This window comes from Poecilia reticulata, chromosome 21 (assembly GCF_904066995.2).
Source record: "Poecilia reticulata chromosome 21, P_reticulata-male-v2, whole genome shotgun sequence".
Classification (NCBI taxonomy): Eukaryota; Metazoa; Chordata; class Actinopteri; order Cyprinodontiformes; family Poeciliidae; genus Poecilia; species Poecilia reticulata.
Genome location: NC_088850.1, coordinates 22,687,337 through 22,706,907, shown reverse-complemented (window position 1 = coordinate 22,706,907; position 19,571 = coordinate 22,687,337). Strand labels below are relative to the sequence as shown.

The 19,571-nt window shown below is 40.9% G+C and overlaps 2 protein-coding genes across 2 annotated transcripts; one reads left to right on the top strand and one right to left on the bottom strand.

Moving 5' to 3' along the window:
• Positions 1-1,701: 1,701 nt before the first annotated feature.
• ppil4 (peptidylprolyl isomerase (cyclophilin)-like 4) lies at positions 1,702-11,254 on the bottom strand. Its single transcript, XM_008398556.3, has 13 exons — positions 11,132-11,254; positions 10,769-10,836; positions 10,199-10,263; positions 10,002-10,119; positions 9,760-9,902; positions 9,257-9,353; positions 9,031-9,147; positions 8,831-8,955; positions 8,635-8,701; positions 6,269-6,380; positions 4,733-4,829; positions 4,491-4,617; positions 1,702-2,508 (listed from the first exon to the last, which is right to left on the bottom strand). The coding sequence occupies exons 1-13, from the start codon at positions 11,199-11,201 to the stop codon at positions 2,284-2,286; spliced, it is 1,431 nt and encodes a 476-aa protein (XP_008396778.2). The 5' UTR covers positions 11,202-11,254; the 3' UTR covers positions 1,702-2,283.
• On the top strand, positions 11,235-19,208 carry ginm1 (glycoprotein integral membrane 1). Its single transcript, XM_008398555.3, has 8 exons — positions 11,235-11,395; positions 11,513-11,584; positions 11,692-11,791; positions 12,607-12,761; positions 12,898-13,057; positions 13,799-14,034; positions 14,465-14,628; positions 17,361-19,208. Exons 1-8 carry the CDS (start codon positions 11,324-11,326, stop codon positions 17,488-17,490), a joined length of 1,089 nt encoding a protein of 362 aa, XP_008396777.2. The 5' UTR covers positions 11,235-11,323; the 3' UTR covers positions 17,491-19,208.
• The last annotated feature ends 363 nt before the right edge of the window (positions 19,209-19,571 follow it).

The following is a 19,571-nucleotide window of genomic DNA, read 5'->3' as shown; positions in this document are numbered from 1 at the left end:
TGGTTCCACCCGGGGGTGTAAAGCAGTGCAACCCTTTTTTTCCACTCTGCTCGGTACCAGAACCTTTTGCTTTTCTGGGTTAACCCTCAGTGCAGCTTATTTTGGTTCTCCCCTGCAGATCTGTTTCCACTACTCCTCTCCGCCTACAGGACTAGATCTTATTTTGGGGAAACTGAAAACACTGTGTGGTGACTTCTGAGAAAGATGCAAACCAAACAGGAGAAGCAAGTTCAACTCTGGCAACTGGCAGATAAAAGAGGTAGTTTAAGGATAAAGACCCAAATTCTGCTGGTTAAATTGTTTTCTTACAGCTTTTATGTTCAAGGATGAAATATAAGGAAGTAAACAGATATGTGGAGTCTTCTACATTTTAGGATGCAAAGATTTCATATATTTGAAAGGTTTTTATTAGCCAATCATATTTATGTAAACAGTCAACGTGTACAAAGTTAAAGACTCAAGCTGGATTCCAGTTGCTGATTAAACCCTGACTGATGATGAAGAGCCATTCTTACCTTGATCAGTTTGTTGGCTTCTGTTTCTCCACCTGTTCAGGTTCTCAGTCTGTAGAGGTTCAGATCTGAGAGTAATCCTACTTTCCAGTTTTCTTGGAACTGGGAAATTCTGACTTCCCAGCCAGAAAAATTAACTGGGACGCCGTCCAAAGTCCGATTTCCCACTTTGAAATGGGGAGCAACTCCGACTACCTTCAGTTAGGACTTGTAAAACTGACTTTGCATTTCAATATGGCCGCTCCTTGCATTAGCAGCAGTAAGATGTGGTGAAACATGTTTATTTTACAAGACATGCATGTAAGAGTTGTATAAAATCAGTGTTAGAGCATCTGTTCAGTGATTGGATGGGTTCAGTCACCAGGTGACATCATAATTTAGAGCTGTGTATCACATGTGTAGTTATGGTAACTAATCTTATTTCTTGTTATAATCTGAGCCAGTGGAAGCCTGTAGATATTAATTAGGAGGGGCCCCAGGATTGAACCTTGGGGAACCCCACATGTGACCTCTGTCTGCTAGACAGTCATCCTGTTCTTTATAACAGATTATAACCAGCTGAGTATTGGACCGGAGAGTCCGACCAACTCTTCAGCACAGCATTCAGTACTGTTGACATTTTACTGAAAGGACCAAAGTCCAACAGAACCAACACTGTGGTTCTTCCACAGCTTATGTGGATGTCACTGAACACTTTGACGTGGGTAGTCTCAGTACGTGGTAACCATGGAACCCAGACTAAAACCGGACATTGAAGCAGTTGGACATCTTTAAGAAGCTGAAGGTTGGCCTGAAACTCTGCAGCAGTGATTTATCCACATTGTTCTTTTATCAGTGGTATAATAAAAGCCTGGAGGAAAACACCTGGTGAGGGTGACGAGTTCACCAAACAATATGGTGAATCACTGCTTAGTCATGATTTATTGTTTTCAACAATGGCCGATTTGGTTTGAATAACTTTGTATCTTCAATAAGTAAAATTATTTGTATTTTCCCAGACTAAAGTTAACCTTTGTTAGATCATCTGAAAGATTAAAGTGTGAAAGAGTTTTCACAGCACTACAGTCAAAAAAGGGAGAAATTGAGCTTATTTACAATTACACAACAAAATGCCAACAAATCAGTGGCTAATCACCTCAATCAATAGTTAGAAAGATTATGAACTAAAAAGGACAAGTGGAAAGTGTGCTGGTTAGAAAAATATTTTATTATCCTTGGCATCAAATTAAAAATGTAAATTTTCAGCTGATTTCAGATTCATTTGCTAAAGTTCAATCTTTGTAACTGGAAGTTTGTCAAACTTCCAGATAAAGAAGTGCAGCTGAGATTCAGCGTGACCCTGCAGACAGAGGCATGAGCTCTGACAGGTGGGTGGAGGGAGACACCAGTGGTTTCCCTCAGCAGCGTGGGGGCAGAGGGAACCCGCCCACCAACTTTCCATACAGACATTTCTAAAAGGCAACCCGTCCCCCCAGCAGTCAGCGGCAGGTGGGACCTTGTGCAGCCTTTGTTCTAAATGCGTCGGTCACAAGAGGAAGATGCAGAAGAAGTAAACAACACGGCGATGAGGAAGTCCGTCATGGTTACAAAATAACAACAAAAAAAGTAGAACTGATAAGACAATTTCCACGTCATAGTGAGTCTTTCTAAGCACTTCTTTTGGTTTAGTTAGGTTTATTTATCTAGAAATTGTACAACTGATGTCATTTTCACTTTTAGTTGGGTGATTTTTAAACAAAGGTCAGAGTTAAAATAATACCAGCCAGTTCCCTCATCTGAACCTGCTCCTGTCTTTATCCTTGGACTTCCTGGGCGAGCGGCTGCGGCTGCGGCTGCGGCTGCGGCTGCACTCTCTGTGACCTTTGTCCCGGCTCTCCTTCCCGTGTTTGAGCCGGGACTTGCTGTGTTTGTGCTCTCTGTCTCTGTCTCTGGAGCGTGAGCGTGAGCCCGAGCGCTGGCGGCCAGACTTTCGATCGCGTCTGCTCTCCTCGTTGTCCTGGAAACGAGAGCAGAGTGAAGACGGTGAGAACTGGACATCAAAATGTCCAGTTAGAAGGAACAAGGAGGACATTTACTCCTTTGATCAAGTTTGAACTTCTAGGAAAGACTTTTCTGCCCAGTTAGAGATGAACTGGTCCACTTTTTTCACTTCTGATACCGATATCTGAGGTTTAGTATCGGCCGATACTGAAATGGTTCAGAAAGTGGAATAAGAATTCTAAATACAATGTAAAACAATTAAAATATAGAATTAGACTGAACAGATTATGGATCTGGAACATTGTCAGACACCAAAACTAGAGTTTTAGTTCAATTCAACAGATATTAGTATCAGATTGGTGCATCTCTAGTTTTAAAGCCAGAAGATGAGCTGACAGGAAAGAGAGAGAGAGAAATAGAGAGAGCGCTCAAGCTTCTTGGAAGAGGAATGAAACAAAGTGAACAGTGATAAGAAAGTTATTAAAGGAACAAGGAAGTATTCCACAGGAGAACTTTAGCATTATCTGCCTGCTGATATTTTTCCTGGCAAAGGTGAGGTGGCTTTCCTGACAGGTAACGAGCCTGAGGTCGGCTTCTTCGTCCGTCAGCCTTCATTCCAAAAACCCATCAGCGATCCTGTCAGACACCTTCTGCATTCCTGCAGATCACCGCGATATGACACAAACATTTTCTGCAACACCTCTTCCTACCAGACTGTAGAACAGTCTGTGTGGCCATTTACCACAACATGGTGCTGACCAGGAAGTTCTCAAGTTCTCAATGTCAAAGGTCAACAATAACTCCAGAACTGCTTGTTCAGACTGGAGGAACAGTCTACACGCTGGTGATTCTCAGTCGCTCCATGTAAAACTATCTGGACTGCTGAAAAATAAAACTAACATGTGGCATCTCATTCTGCTGACTGCACCGCTGGGTCCCTTGGGGCCCGAAAGCAGCTAAAACAAACAATACGGTCATTTATCTACATGATAATAAAATCAGTGTAACAATAAAATCCTGGGATCATAACATCGCTATGTAACCCTGCTAAATAATAAAAAAATACATCCTTCACCTCAAACTACACATACCAGCTCATAATAAACAATATCTGCTTCTTATCAGGTCTTAAAATGATCTGTGACGGACTGGCCACCAACATGAGGCTTTAGGGTTCTGAAGATAAACATTTTGATTCATTGTCTCAGTAAATTTCAACTAATGAGGTTGAATAAAAAACAAAACTGCATGTTATCAATAAATTTGAAAATATGATTAAATGCAGTTACTGTGTGCAGCTTAGTGACGTAAATCACACAGCTGTAAGTCAGGTGTCCTGATGACGCCCATTTCAGATGGGAATGTTTTCCAACAGCAGTATTTGTTTGTGGCGTTTTGAACACTGTACTGTTACAGGGGAAAAAAAGGAGTTATCTTTTTTTTTTTTTTACATTTTTATCCTCATCACAGTAGTACCACAAAATAATATTGAATTCTAAGTCCATATAGCTGTCATTCACCCAGCTGATCATTTGAACAGTGGTGAAAAGAACAGGTCTGATCTATGTGGGTGCTCCACTAGAGCGGGCGCCAAACAAAGCTAGAGGAAAAGTTATTTCCAGTCAGCATTTTCTGTATTTCAGAACTGTTTGTGAAAATAACATGATCAGTATCAGAGGCACTGATTAGGCTCACCCACACTAAAGGCTGAAGGAAAACAGAAGAGAGAATGATGAAGATGTTGTAGGGATGGAGTAAAAAACCTACAATGAGTCCTCGCCGCTGCATCTGAGTAAACAACGTCAAGTCCAGTGAGGTGGAGACTGATTGGGTCATTACGAAGTTGAAATAGATTATTTAGTCTAACTGATGATGTCTGGATGTTCAGGAATAAACAGAATCACCACCAATCTGGGCACCTGCCTGGCAGCAACACTTCCAGACTCACAGGATACAATACGACCTGTGAGCTCACAGCTTCCAGGTTAAAGAACTGACCTTGTGCTTTTTGGATTTCCTGCTGTCCTCATCATCTGAATGATGATGGTGCTTCTTGTGTTTCTTTTCAGGGTGCCGGTGGCTCATCGCCGCCTCCTCATCCTCGATTAGCAGGTCATACTTGGAGCTGTTAGGAAGGTTACGGAAATCTCAGAAAAAGAAAGGCAGTGGAGACGGACACGAATCAGAAGAATATCAACAGGAAATAAAACATTCCCAGGCATGTGAATACAGAAGGATACTCTTGTTTTTGCTTCACTTGATCCTTCAGAGCCAGCTTAGAACGGCTCTCCAAGTCCTTCTCGTAGGCCTTGAAGTCATCTTTAGTGTATTTCCCACCTAGGACACACACAGAGCTGTTCACTTAAAGGAGCAGTCAGACTTTTAGATGTGAGGTTCTGTTAAAGGTTTAGAAACAGCTAAAATCTGATCTGAGTTGATCTTTATGTTAGCATAAATCCAGACTAGTAATGGCTAGTCTGACCTAGAGGAGACTTCTACTAAAATAAAAAGCCTCCAAGGTGCCACACAGCTTATGGAAACACTATTTATGAATGCAGAATTTATCCTTATTGTTTATTGGCTGTTTATCAACAGGGAAGCCTGTGATTACATCTCTAGGACACAGACATAGGAGTGTCCTGTGCACCACTAATGAACACTCTGTCACACTGACAACAGAGTACCTGAGCATTTACAGTCAGTATGCATTTCATGAATTTTTTTCCCCCCTATTCTTATTTTTCTTAACTTTTTGTTTCCTTCTTAACTGGAAATGCTTCACATTCACATGTCGGATCTTCAGCATGTGCTTCACACAGGAAGATCTATGGAGGTGCACGCCTCCTACCTCCACTTCCTGTGTAAACAATCATGGACCTGTGTGAGCGTAAGCAGACCATGTGACCCTGATGATGGTTTGGATTGGATGTTCTTTAAATAGCATTCACACAATTTAGTCATGTTCCTTAAAGGGTAAGTAGGGTTCCATCTTTATGTTTCTGCACAAATTTCAAAATTTTTGTCAAAATTTTGCATATATATATATATATATATATATATATATATATAAATTATTGACTTAAAACAAGCTGCTACTATGCAAGAAGCTGTTAGTCTGTTAGCTAACAACAAGTTGTTTGTTAACTGTTATCTTGTTAGTTAACAACAATCTAACAAATTGTAGTTAGCTTGTTGTTTTGTCAAATCAAGCTAACTAATAAGCTACTATATCTTGTTACAAATTACTTCTAAGTTAGTCTCGTCTCATTGGAAGTTTACTAAGATTTACAAGCTAACCTTTCTAAGCTTGTCAGTGGTGGGGTAATGTTTTCACTGGGATCAGTTACCCTGTAAATTGGTGTGGTTTTAGGTCAGCAGAGGTTTGCTTTGACACTGGCTTCTTTTCTGACTAGCTGTTAGCTTTAGCCTCTGGGACCAGCTAGTCTAGATTTATAAGAAATGCAGAGCAATCTACTGCAGATACGATACCAACTGCTTGTAAACTTCAGAGAAATTCATTTCAAAAACACTGAACTGTCCCTTTAAAGTGAAAGAAACAAAAAAATGAAAACAGAGCAACACTACTGTCACTCCCACAAACTAAGTGGAAAATATTATCTAACCTTTTAGTACGTTTAGTACGTTACATTGTTTGATTTTGTCTTGCTGCACTCTTGTGAAGCGTCTTTGAGTACTTAAAAAAAGCACTATGTGGAAAAAATGCGTTATTATTACTATTGTTATTAAAAGTCCAGCCTCAGGACCAGCATGGCTACCTTTCCCTTTCCATTTGATCTTTGCAACCGACTGGCTGAAGTCCACATGGATCCGTCGGTCATCAATCAGCACGTTGTCCATTTTGAAGTAAGCCTTTTCACAGTCTTCTTGCTGCCAAGAAAACAGGTTTATATATTGTAAAGTTCAATATATAAAAAAAAGAACAATGTGATGAAAAACTCAGCTCTAATTTGAAAAATAACAACAAACCTCACATAAACTACCCACTTTATGCACCTGCTGAATGTACACTGACTATTCTCTCGAAATGTTCCAGATATTAAATGACATGCAAGCTCTTAAATATCTTCACACAAAAGGTAAAGGAAAGCCAAAAGCTGCTTTAACTGGCTGCTCATATGGGGAGGAATATGATACCAGCTGCCAAGTTCAGGAACCCGGAATAAAAACATGGATTTCATGTAGAAGCAGGAACATTTTGCTCCGTTTTAATGTGCTGTGGAAAAACCCCGGCTCCTCTCTTATCTTTCATTTTCAAGGAGTCAGCTTTGTCTGGCTTCTTTACAATAACGGTTTGGTGCGACCCACCACTGGCCAAGCGTGAAAGTCAACATCTACCTAAAAGTATAGCATCCTCTACTGGTTGCACAATGCATTGTCCTTCAGAGCCTTGATTCCGTTTGTCGTTTGCAGTGAAATTCCTGCAGCTCCATTATTCCCCAGATAAAAAGTTCACAGGGTTCACCACTGAAAAACAAATCGTGCAAATATGATCTCCCCTATTATCCTACATATCTGACCTAATCAACGTTGTAGGACAGGTTTCATGTTTCCAAACTTATCAGCTCTTATTTCCACACTGCAGCAGCTCTGAAGCACAGCAGCGACAGGCTGCTCCTCCTCTGTCATAATGACTCCAACAATCTGATGGGATCATAATCAACATGTCATAAACAGAGCAAACTGAGTTTATGACTGATTTCCAGACTTCACATCCTGCAGGGTTTTTCCACCTGTTATTATTTCCCTTATAAAAACCGGACGGCATATATATAGGGAAAAACAAGATGTTATCAGCTTATGTTTCCCGGTGAACCAGAACATGCAAAAAGCCCATGAAGAAAAACTAACTAAAAGGAAAGTCGAGTGATTCGAACATCATGTTACAACAGTGCATCTAAACATGTCTGACTTTATAAAGCAGAGCTGAGCTGTGGATGCACTTTCACCATCCGCCTCCACATTCTTATCATAAATCACATCACCACTAATCCACTGCACACCTCACTACTGTCTTTCTGTCATCTTGACAAGTTTAGGCTAGTCGTGATTACATATTATAAATTGTCCCAAAAATTATTGCGATAAACAATAACATTGTCCTTTTGAGGCCATTTTAAACAAATATAATGATAAGAGAAGATAAGGTCTCTCAAAGATAATAGACTTAGACAATAAACTTTCACTTCTCAAAGAAGATTTAACATTGTGGCATTTTCAAATGTCCAAAATAAAATGACTAAAACAGTAAATTAAAAAACATTATGAAGTCTCAACAAAACAAAAATGTGCCTCAAATCACAGCCATCACTGTCTATGGTAACTCTGAAGAGTTAAAACATTTAATTTCTCTTTGAGATCAATAAAGTATTTTTGAATTTAATCATCAGGCTCAGAATGGAAAAACAGGCAAACAGCCAGATAGGACCTTAGTGAAAACATTTATTCCTTTTTTGCTAAATTATGCATTTGTAAAGTAGTATTTTGTTTTTGTTTTCTTTTTGTAATATTATTAACTTACCAATATAATGTGAATCTGAAATGTGCAAACTAACCACTTTGTATTATGTGTCAAATGTCTTCAATATTTTTCTAAATGATGGTTTTTCAATAATATTAAAGGGCAGCATCTCTCTAAAGATGAAGCAAACTACAGAAACAAGCATGCGAATGAAATTTATCACACTCATTTTCATTTATCATGTGATTATGTCATTTATTGCTAATTTAGGACTAAAAAAACTATAAATATAGTGGATGACTGGAAGATCCTGCTGGCTTTGATAGTTTGGCAACAGAAGTGAGCCGGTGGCAAAACAGACATCGTGCAACTGGATGCAATTTGCATTTATGCAAAGAAAAAAAATCATCAGCTATCAAGGGCATGTTAGCAGTGAGTTAGCCTCAACCGCTTCAAGTCACAGAACGCAACAACGATCTACGCATGACTCAAACTTTTGCCTGCAAGACAAAAAAAATTTCAAAACTTAAACATTTAAAACTTGTGATCAACGTATTTGAGGGCAACTTACATTTTTAAAATAAATTTAAGACATTTCAAGGCCCTAATTATTGTTAGAGGGCCATTAAGGCCTTATTGGTGCATAGAGATGATGCTGCTCACCTTCTCAAACTCAATGAAAGCATAGCAGAGGGAATCTCCAGTTTTAAAGTCTCTGATGATCTCACAACTACATAGAAAAAGACAAAAACAATTTTCTGGTAACGTCAAAAGAAAACAGACGATGACTACAAAATGTTCAGGCAAAAATCTTTAAAGAATAAACAAAGACGTATCTGACAAAAATAAGAATCCTGACCTTTTTATGGAGCCAAAGCGTGAAAAGATGATCTCCAGGTCCTCGTCTGTGGTGACTGGGTTGAGTTTGCACACAAACAAAACGTTCTCAGGAGGCTTCACGTCTGCATCTGGGAGGTCCCCAACCTGCAGGGACACTCAGTGTGTCTTCAGTGTGTCCCCCAGCCCAGCCAGAGGACTGAGAGCAGACGTGTGTCTCACCATCTCCAGCAGGATGGCCTGAGTCTTGGCTTCCTTCTCCTTCAGCCTCTCCTCCAGCTCCTCAGCTTCTTTCCCGTCCGTGTCGTCGATCACTTCGTCCGCTCTGATACGGCCGCTCTGCAAATACAAACACTGATTCACACAAACTACTGAAAGCATCTATGTCTGCCTGAGCGTCTCTGAGCCGCCCCATCACTCTGGTGAGAAAGACCGCGGCTGCCCTCACATCCAGCTGCTCCTTGGTGGGCTCAGGCGATCGATCGGGAATCGGCAGGTCGGCAGGATCGTCGAACGGATCGTCCAGCACCACAGTGTGGTTTATCCTGCCCAACACAACAGTAACGTCTCATGATCAAACCGTAAAAAATAAAACAAATCAGGATAATAAAGTAAGAAAAATATTTTACCAGGTTATAAGGGTTAGAAATCTGCTGATGGAACTAATAAATTAAGGAATTATTGATTAAAATAAGTTCCTATCTAAGATATTTGTACTAGGAACTGGACAAAAGATAGTTGGTAGGTGGAACATAAGTCAAATTCACAGCAAATGCAATTTCAATCCACCTTACAAAAACAAAACGTTTAAATTCATTTATACATTCCAACTGATCTCAGTTATCAAACAGTACAGTAAGCTAAATGAATTTTTAAAAGTAATTTAAAAAGCTCTTATCTAAGGAAGCCCAGTAGATATAAGTGTGACATGGCCTCTTGGTTCCAGCTCACCTGATGTCCTGAAACGGGACAAAATCCTTGTCAACAAAAGCCTCATTGATCTTGGTCAGGACGTCCAGCCCTTCTGTGACTTCTCCGAACACGGTGTGGACTCCATCCAGGTAGTCCAGGTTCTCCCCAGTCATGATGAGGAACTAAGAAGACACTGATTATTCCGGTTGCACATCTGACATTTTTTTCCTACCCTAAAAAAAAGGATATGGCAGGTTTCTAAAAGCTCTCTTCTCATTCACCTGAGAGCCGTGCTGGTCATTTCCGTTGTTCACCATGGAAACAGTCCCCTTCTTCCTGTGCTTGATGCGCGGCACTTTCTCCGCGTCAAAGAAGCGCGCCTGGTCTCCGTACAGCTTGCTGCAGATCCGGAGCACAGACAGGTTTTCAACACGCGCCGCTCGATTCCCAAATATCTGAAACCGTTTTACTGACTGACCAGAAGACAGATTCTCCTCCACGGCCGGTTCCAGTAGGATCTCCAGTCTGCACAATGAAGTCCCTCTGAGAAAAATACACCAACATATCACACAGCAAATCTGAATGCAGAGTAACACTTCAAATATTTCTGATTTTTATGGGATTTGTTTTTAGCACTTGCTCCAAATGTTACGCAAAGCTAGTAGTACTAATGTAGCAATCTCAGTCCAGAAGACAGAATTTTAGACAGACTAAGGAATTTGGAAACAGAGAAGTGTATGACTTTGACATGAAAAAGTGTAATTACCATGTAAGATTTGGAATAGCCAGAATGTTCAGCTTTTAGATTAAATTGTGATGAAACATGTATGTGATGTCTGTTTTACTGTGGTTAATCTGCTATATTACATTTGATCAAATAATTAAACAGTAAAGTCCTTCCACAGCTGTGTGAACGTCAACGGTAGATCTGACTGTAAGCTTGGCGTTTGGCGCCCTCCTGTGGAGGCTCGCTGAAACAGCATAGAGTTAACAGAAATAAGAACAGATTGAAGCGGAGACGGTTTGAAATAAGACAGTTTAGCATTACCTGCACATTGTGGACGAGGCAGTAGTTGTAGTATTTTATTTTGCATAATTTCAGGAAATTTAGGGAGGCTGAAAGAGAGCACAAATGTTTAGATACACCACTGGCAACATTAGAAATAATGTGTTTGGAAGTAAGATATGACGTAACTTATTACAACTGCTGTGCAGTTGTAACACTCTACTCCAATTAGAGTAATTCTGGAACAAGATAAAACAGAAGCTGAATGAAACAGACAACAGACTAGCTAACCACCGAAGCTAACACCGCCATATTCTGTTCATAAGCTCTTTTTTGTCTCGTTCAGTTATGAACCAGCTAATATGCTTACAAATAGTTGTGGATTATTGAAACATATAGTCTTACTTTTAGGTCTTTCCTCGGTGAACAAATCAATTACAATATCCCCCAGCGTTGTTTCAAGGAGCACCGCCATACTGACGTTTTCACTTCTCGCGAGAAAAACAGCAGAACATTCCGTACGCCTGCGCAGTTTGTAGGTGTGCGCAACGGTTTTTCCCGACTCTTGTTTTTGATGGAAGAGAACTAAAAGCGGATATGGCGGGTCCCACTGTTTGTTTTATTGTTCTTCTGTTAGTTGCCGAGTCGACGACAAAGCAGCTAAACACGGTAAGAAAAAAAAGAGGTGTTTTGTGCGGTGTTAGCCTCGCTGTTAGCCTTTCCACTATAATGTAGCAGTTCGGTTGTTTTCTCTTTTTATTTCTCACCGAGTTGTTTTTCTCGCAGGAAAATATCCTGATTAACGTGACAGCAGGTACACTGACAGACACCGAGCTGCAGCAGTCCAACAGCTTACAGGTACATTCATGGCCACGGAGGGAATAATTCCTAAGATTCCTCTGTTTCTGGGAAATCAGGAGGGGAGCTCATGAGTCACTTCTGTTTTTTTGTTTTGTTTTTTCCAGATAAATTTAAACATATCAGTGGGTGAAGAGCAGGTGCTGGTCAATGAGATCCCGGTGGAGCTTTCAGGTGTCACTAGGTTCAACTGCCAGGCTCTTCTCTGTGAGTTTCCTTCACTTCTCCTTTGAGCTTACACAGCTAAAGCTAAATGATCCGCCTGTTAGTTTTTCCCTTCCTGTAATCTTTAGAACTGGTTCTCCAGGCTTCCTAATGGACCATGTCTAATTTCTTTCATCTAATATCTCTTTGGAAATCCTATTTTTTTCCAGATGTTTCTACCCCTCTATGAACTTTAGCATCTCCTCTACCATAATATAAACAGATACAGTTCAGTTGTTCATCCCTGATGGATGGTTTATTGCTTTCACAAATCAAACATGACCAACAAAATTTGACTTGTTTGACCACAAAATGTAAAAAAAAAAAAGTTTAATGTCAAAGGCATGAACCAGTGAAGGCCTTTCCACACGCAGTTGCCTTCATGTAGTTTTTTTTGGTGTTTGCTGGTTTGTATCTGAAACTCCGACATGCTGGTGCAGATTTCAAACAAATCGACTTTCTATTTGTGAGCTGCTAATAACAAGATACCTGTTCCTGCTTTCCACATGTGTTGAATATTCATCTTGCTAAAATATTTTCATTAAAATAAAATTGTAATAAAACAGCAGTAGAAGTTTAGAGAGCAGACTCCCTTGTGCATCTTTGGAAATCTAGAAACAGTAAAATCCTCCAGGAAGTGTTCATTTACAGAAGTATTCAAAAAAACCAAACAAAAATCATTGGTTTGCCTCGTTTACTCCTTTAGAAGACAGATGTTCACTAACCTTTTTCACATTCAGCTCTTTGACATAATAACACTCTTTAACATTTTAAAGCTAGGTAACTTGCTGTATTGATGCCTGCTTGGTGTCTTCCAGTGGACAGCAGTAATGGGACCAGTGAGTTTGACTCTGGGGACCTGGTGTCGGCCGTTACCCGGGTGATGGTGAGCCAGAACCGGCTGTACAGCGACTCGGACGAGGTGGTGGCTCTGCAGGTGTTCAGTGAAGTGATTGAGTTGGATGGAAAAGAGGTAAACTCTTCGTTCTACCTCATCTCTTCTGGGTGGAGCCAGTTGATTGGCTCCCAGATGAGGCTGAGGCGATTTTCTCTGGTCAGGCTCCGCTCCCTCTGACTGTGACCTCTGACCTTTCCTTTGTGCTGTTCAGGTCCACCAACCTGACATGTGTGAGGTGAAAATCCTGCTGAGCCCAGAGTTCCAGAAGCTGGCCCAGTTCACCAACGTCTACCCCATCGGACACAGCGAGATCATCAGGATCCCCAGAGAGAACGACGTGGTCGTCACGAATCCTCCCAACTTTAGAAGAGGTTTGTTTTCTAACCCTAACCACGTTTCCAAATGTCCACAAATCTTTGTCTATTCTGCTATTGTCGAAAAAACACAAATTTGCAACTGTGGTGTTTCCACTAAATAAGAAATGAAATTAAAATCACACATGAACAAGGTTGTTGATGTGATGAGTCATTAAAAATCACAGCGGCGACAGATGTAAATAGTTACATGAAATATATTCATAATTCAGCCATGATGTTCATCTATCAGCCAATCAGAGGAGACGTCTTATTCAGGTTTTGGCTATGTATGCTGCGCTTTGGTTGATTGTACAGGTGAGTTATGTTCAAATGATGCACAGCTTCTTATGAACTGTGATGCTGTGAGAGCACATGGTGGAGCCGGCTGCACATTGCCTGAGAAAAAACAAAACGAAGCATCTTCCTCCTCCTCCTGCTTCCTGTCGCCTCTACTTTGTTGTTTTCACCAGTAGTAACAGCCAGCTGCTGATCATGTGACTCATGCGATTCATAAACAGTTTTTCCACTGTAGTTTTGCAAAATACATATATTTTCATATGGCTGAAGAACCACCTCATCATAGCAAAGAACTGTTTAATAAAAAAACAATGAGTTTTTTTTAATTGCCGTGTTTCCAATAAGTGAATTTAATTTCATAATTTGAATTTGCTCCATCCTATGATGAATGGAAACGCAGCTCCTGACTCCTCCCCCTGTTTTCATGCTGTGTCTCGTTGCGTGTGACCTTGACCTCAGACGAGGAGCAGCTGGTGTCCCAGACCACCAGCCAGTACCCCCACACAGAGCGACACTCTGACACCACGCAGGAGGAGGTGGCGGCTCCAGGGAAGCTTCCAGAAACGCCGCTGCGGATGGACCCCGACCTGCTGTCCGACGTCACCTACGGGGACGAGTTTGAGGACCTGGAGCCGAGCCCGTCGGGTCAGAATGAGATGGGCATCCCGTCCAAGGAAGTGACCTCATCGTATTCAGTAAGTGAACCTGGAACTGCTAAGGACTGAGAGGAGTCCAGGCTGGAGGTCAGTCAAAGTCCATTAAGTGAGACTTTCACAGTCTGGCTTTGTGACTCTGCTATGTTGGTAGCATCTATTAAAAGAAGCTCTGAGCTCTAAGCTAATGGTTTGGACTGGTGCAGCTCCAGTTTTCACTTGGTTTTAAATTTCGTTGACGTGTAAATGACTAATGTGTGTAAGATTGAAACTGAAGCATGACAAATTATTGTTAGTTCACTTAGATATATGCGCTCACATCAGTCTGACTTACGTTCTGATTGGTGACACAAGCAGACTGAGACTGGAAGGGCAGAACTGCAGGAGAAGAGTCTGTGTTTAACCATCTCACTGTAGATCTGGAGACCTCTACCCCGACCTCTGACCTCTGCTCTGTCCATCCTCTCCTCAGGCTATGTGTGAGTGGGTGGAGCATGCCAGGGAGCACCTGCGCCGCTTCTGCTACGAGTCGCTGCCCCTCTTCTTCCTGGTCATGTGGGTGGTTGTGATCGGTGTAGCTGGATCGGCGTTCATCGTCAAGATCCTGGACTTGTTCTTCCCAGCCTGCGAACACAAGTGAGTCTCTCAGACAGTGTTGACTAAAGGCCTCCACATACTCAGGCGTACTGTGTGCATTCCATGAACTGCGCTTACTGTCTGCGGACGGTTGTGTCTTCATACTCAAGTGTACTGATTACCTAAAGTTCTCTAGTGACAAATTCCTGTATTTAACAATCCTAATGAGAATTAGCAAGTTTGATGAACTATTTGGGTGCCTACCTCTGTTTCTTCTCCATCTGGAAAGTCTTAACTCACCTCTCAGTGCGGGACAGAGAAAGGCAGTGACGTGTCGGTTCATCCGGCAGACAGTGAGCCGCTGCCTGCAGCAGGAGGCTGCGCTGGCTTTAACTGTAATCAGGGATCCATTCAATAAGCTTTGAATGTTTATTATGTTCCAAAAGCACAATTGTGATCGGTGCAATAATTTGTGCAGCAATCAAAAATGAGCACATACCTGATCATCCTTTCCTTGCAGTTTGAAAAAAAAAAAAAAAAAAAGTCAGACTCAACTTATCGGCCCACCTCTCTGCTCTGCTGCTGATAAAGAAGTCTGGGATGATGTCTTGTTTTTTGTTCTTATAATTCAGCATGTGAATATATAAAGCCTGTTGCTGTTGAGCATTTTCTCTCACGTCCCTGTGACAACTTTATGTTGACTTTTATCAAGTCAATGTCAACTTTGAAACAATATGAACTTGTATAACTCTTATTCTCAACCTTATCAGCCCGGTGTCACATGAAATCAGTTCCATGTGAACACTGTTTCCACCGGGTAGTATAATGTGCGACACCGAGCATGTGGTCATAAAAATCTATGCTTGCGTGGACATGTCCGGCGGACGTCCACTTCGAGTCCGAGCTGGCCTCCGCAGACTGAAGTCTGGCCGAGTATGTTGGGGCCTTTAGAGAGCAGGACCTGATTTAGTAATTACACCAGACTAAACATAATTTAGTCTTTTGACTAAAATACTGTTTAGTTTGTCATAATTAAGTCAGCAGAACTATTTGCTTTAGTCTAGTTTTAGTCAACTAACAAAATTTAAGTTGATTACATCTGTGAATTTAGTTAACACAATTATATGTAAACGTTAATATTTTTTTCACTTGAATTATCACAAAATGAATCATATTTTTATCCTCTTATGTCTACGCCTGTCACAATAACAAGTTTACTGGTCCCAGAAGTTATTGTGATAAACGAAAACATTGTTTTGAGACCATTTTCAAATACTACAGTAATAATGGCTTAGTAATGTAAGAACACATTCTCAAACATCAATACACTTTAAATTATACTGACCATTTAACACTGGAACTGGAAGACATTTTAAATATCCAATATTAACAAAACAACAAAAAAAATATAAGTAAAATGAATTATAAAGTCTCTATAAACAAATTTGACCTATAAACAAAAGTAGGCTGAGACCAAAACACCAGACTGAAGTCTTTTATCATCCAGTTTTTAGTAGGAAGAGAGAAAAGAGAAATAATGCAAATGGAAATTGAGCTTGTTTTATTTATCATGCTATTAATTGATCCATTGCTTATTGCGACAGGCTTAGTTATATGGAGGACCCAAAACCGACATAATAAGAAATAAAAGCATAAATATATATTTTGTTTTTCCTTTTCCTTACACATGAGTTTTTGTCAAGTAATGTAAATATTTTCTTATTTCCCCTAAATGTGCGTTTTTGTCAAGAAAAATAGATATTTTGCTTTGTCTTTTGTTGCTTCTATCTTTTCTGCTCACTGTATTTCCCTTTTGCTGTTTTTCTGCTGCATCGTTATGTTAATGAGGAGCTGCCTTCTATGTCTCCTATTGGCCAATAGAGCTTTGGAACCAACATCACTGTGTCAGACGTTGTGGGCCGTTTAGGTGCAGTCACTCGGTGCCATCTTTGCAGGCCACAGACCAAAACAAACTTCATCCCGGTGGTTTTGTTGTGGGACCGACTGCAGTCCAGTGAACCTCAGAGCGCTGAGGAGGGAGCTGGAGAACAGCTGGCCGAAATTAGCGTTCATAAATCAGATCAACCTTGAGCTAAACGCCGCTTACTCTGCGGATATTGGAAAATACAATTCCAACTTGAAACTAACTTCACTGCAGTCGGCAACACAACAAAACCACCAGGATGAAGTTTGTTTTGGTCTGTGGCCTGCAAAGATGGCACCGAGTGACTGCACCTAAACGGCCCACAACGTCTGACGCAGTGATGTTGGTTCCAAAGCTCTATTGGCCAATAGGAGACATAGAAGGCAGCTCCTCATTAACATAACGATGCAGCAGAAAAACAGCAAACGGAAAAAAAGAGCAAAAAAGGGAGAAACAAAAACAAACAAAAAAAAAAGCAAAATATTTTAATAAAAAAGAAAATATATACATTACTTGATGGAAACTCATGTGTAAGGAAAAGGAAAAACTAAATATATATTTATGCTTTCATTTCTTATTATGTCGGTTTTGGTCCTCTATATAGTTATGACATAATGTTATTATCTGAATATTTAATGAATACAAAAACAGATTTAACTTTGTACAAACATCTTTATCTGAACAAAATTCTCTGCCTGAAAATTGTTTGCACGGTCAATAATTAATTGCATATTACATTCTTCATATAAAAAATGTTACTATAAATCTAAAATAAACACAACACTTATTATTAGTCTGGTTATTAGCCAGAGATCCTGGAGAACATTTTGTGTTCTCCTCTAACGGCGCTCCCTAATCCGTTTCACAGGCACATTTTCCAGATCAACCCGGCCACTCTGATACCAGAGGAGGAGAAGGTCAACCTGCTGGAGAGCGTGGAGACGGAGGTGGAGGTGGAGGCGGAGGCGGAGGCGCCTGAGGAAGAGAAGCAGCCGTGAAGCGGCTCGGCTCGGCCCAGCTCCATAATGCTCCTTTTGGTTCTGATTTCCTGTTTGGTTCTGTTCCCTGCTTCCATTCAGACCCGTGACCCACTCTTATGGTTTCACTTCAGTTTACTGTTCTGAAACCTGATGAAAGCGCCGGTCCCCCAGTTCAACCACCAAGCCCACCACGGCAGCAGCGAGGGGCAGAGCGCACATTTCATCTAGCTTTCCAAACATGGGGGAGGAATTAACGTTCACTCAGAATATCGATTCAAATATTTCACTGCTTTAAAGGAAGCTCACATTTCCTTATGCAAACCTCGAGAATAAAATAGTTTCTGTTTTAAAAATAATAAGTTGGTTCAAGACGGTTTCCCTCTTCCCATGTTTGTCAGGTTAGCAGTAAGCATACGTGTTCTGTAAAAATGGCTAACAGATCCTTTAAAGCCAGAGTTAAATCAGGCAAATTTAAAGCACAAATAAATAAAAAAAAACACCGATTATATGATACCAAAAATAATCTTTTTCTTTTTAAGCAAATAGTGATGTGCAGCACTATACCAACAGAAAAGAAGAGAGATGCACCTATCAGGCTTTTCCTGACTCACCAGTTTTTGGTCTGACCTGCTGATTCATCTTTTCTAAATATTGTGGCAAAAACAAGAGTGGGGGAGGTGTTGGAGGTTTTTTCATAGTGATATTAGTTATGCATGTATGCAAAACATGAAGGAATCAAAATATTTGTCTCTAATTTTTATTGAGCTGAAAAGGATTCATGTGTAGACTGAAAGTTTTGATGCACTTAAAAAAATCCTAATCAACTGGAAACTGGTGCATCAGTGGAGGAGTTTTATTTCCCAGCAGGCTGCTCTTCTGTCGCCCTTTAACTGAAACAAGGCAGCGCTTGGAGGCGAACCTATGCAGATCATTTCCTCGGCATGCTTCATGTCACAATTTAGAAACATTTGAACTGAATGTCGTTGCAAAGGAAGCGCCTCCCTGTGAAGCCTGCTGCACATCAGTGAGCTTCTGTTCTTCAGTGCCTCTGTGGGGGGGAAGGGAGGGGTCTTTATGTACAGGGAGGGGGCGGGGCCTATGTGGCACTACAAGCACTACTTGCGTTGAAGAATGTAAATGAAGTAGCTCATAATGTTCCTGCACGGACGACACAAACAGGGCTGCTGTTTCCTGAACAGATGGAACCCTGTGGAAATGCTGACTGTACTTAATTTTTTTCTGTCTGTAAAAGTTGGACAGATGTGGCTGATCTCATCACGTTCTGTAATCTAGAGTGCCTCAGATCATCCATTTCTTCTTGTCACCTGTTCGATCCGGCCGTTGTAAACGTCAACACTCTTGTCGATTCTCGTCCCACTTTTTAGGAGAAACTTGGGTTTTTACTCCTATCAGCTGAGATCAAGACTCTGGACCGGAGTCAAACAGCAGAGCGCATGATGGCTGTTTATTTAAAAATGAAACAAAAACATGCATGTGTGGCATTTCACCAGTCCGTTCTAAACTGCATGATGACTCGACGCCACTGGGAGCAGTTCCAGCCCCACGCAGACTGTAGATCAGCTCTTATGGCAGGCAGCGGGTTTTAGAGATGTTGATGAAAAATGAAACAGCTTTGTTGAATCTGTATGAATCCATGTGTTACATGTCTCCACTGCAACTGGATTGTGTTTTAAGGTTGGAACGTTAGCTTAATAAATGCTTTCCTTACAAACCAACACGTTGTTCTGTTGATCCTGTTACACTGAGAACTCCCTTTACAGCTTCAATGCATTTTTAATATTTCTTAAAATTGTCACTGTCGGGACAGTGACGGTTCGATGTGGCATCTGCTTTGAACTGGAAGAACAAGAATCATCTCTGGTAGATGGGCAAAATTTGTCAATGCAAGAACTACGGCATCACAACTGGTCCAAGAAGGTCAAGAACCAAATGTTTCCTTTGCTCCTTCCAAACCTAAACCAGGAAGTAAATGGACTGAACTTATAGCACCTTTTCAATTATTTTGACAACTCAAAGCACAAAATGAGTGATCTGTGTATACACGAATACACAGATCAGGGTTATTTGCTTTGCTCAGG

What these genes read in the sequence shown, in the direction of transcription:
- ppil4 (XM_008398556.3), bottom strand. Translation starts at nt 11,201, where the DNA reads ATGGCGGTGCTCCTTGAAACAACGCTGGGGGATATTGTAATTGATTTG. An exon ending in GGAGGAGAATCTGTCTTCTG is followed by an intron (nt 10,120 to 10,198) that starts GTCAGTCAGTAA and finishes CCGGATCTGCAG; the next exon opens with CAAGCTGTACGGAGACCAGG. An exon ending in CGCTTTGGCTCCATAAAAAG is followed by an intron (nt 8,702 to 8,830) that starts GTCAGGATTCTT and finishes TTTTCTATGTAG; the next exon opens with TTGTGAGATCATCAGAGACT.
- ginm1 (XM_008398555.3), top strand. Translation starts at nt 11,324, where the DNA reads ATGGCGGGTCCCACTGTTTGTTTTATTGTTCTTCTGTTAGTTGCCGAG. An exon ending in TTGAGTTGGATGGAAAAGAG is followed by an intron (nt 12,762 to 12,897) that starts GTAAACTCTTCG and finishes TGTGCTGTTCAG; the next exon opens with GTCCACCAACCTGACATGTG. An exon ending in TCCTCCCAACTTTAGAAGAG is followed by an intron (nt 13,058 to 13,798) that starts GTTTGTTTTCTA and finishes CCTTGACCTCAG; the next exon opens with ACGAGGAGCAGCTGGTGTCC.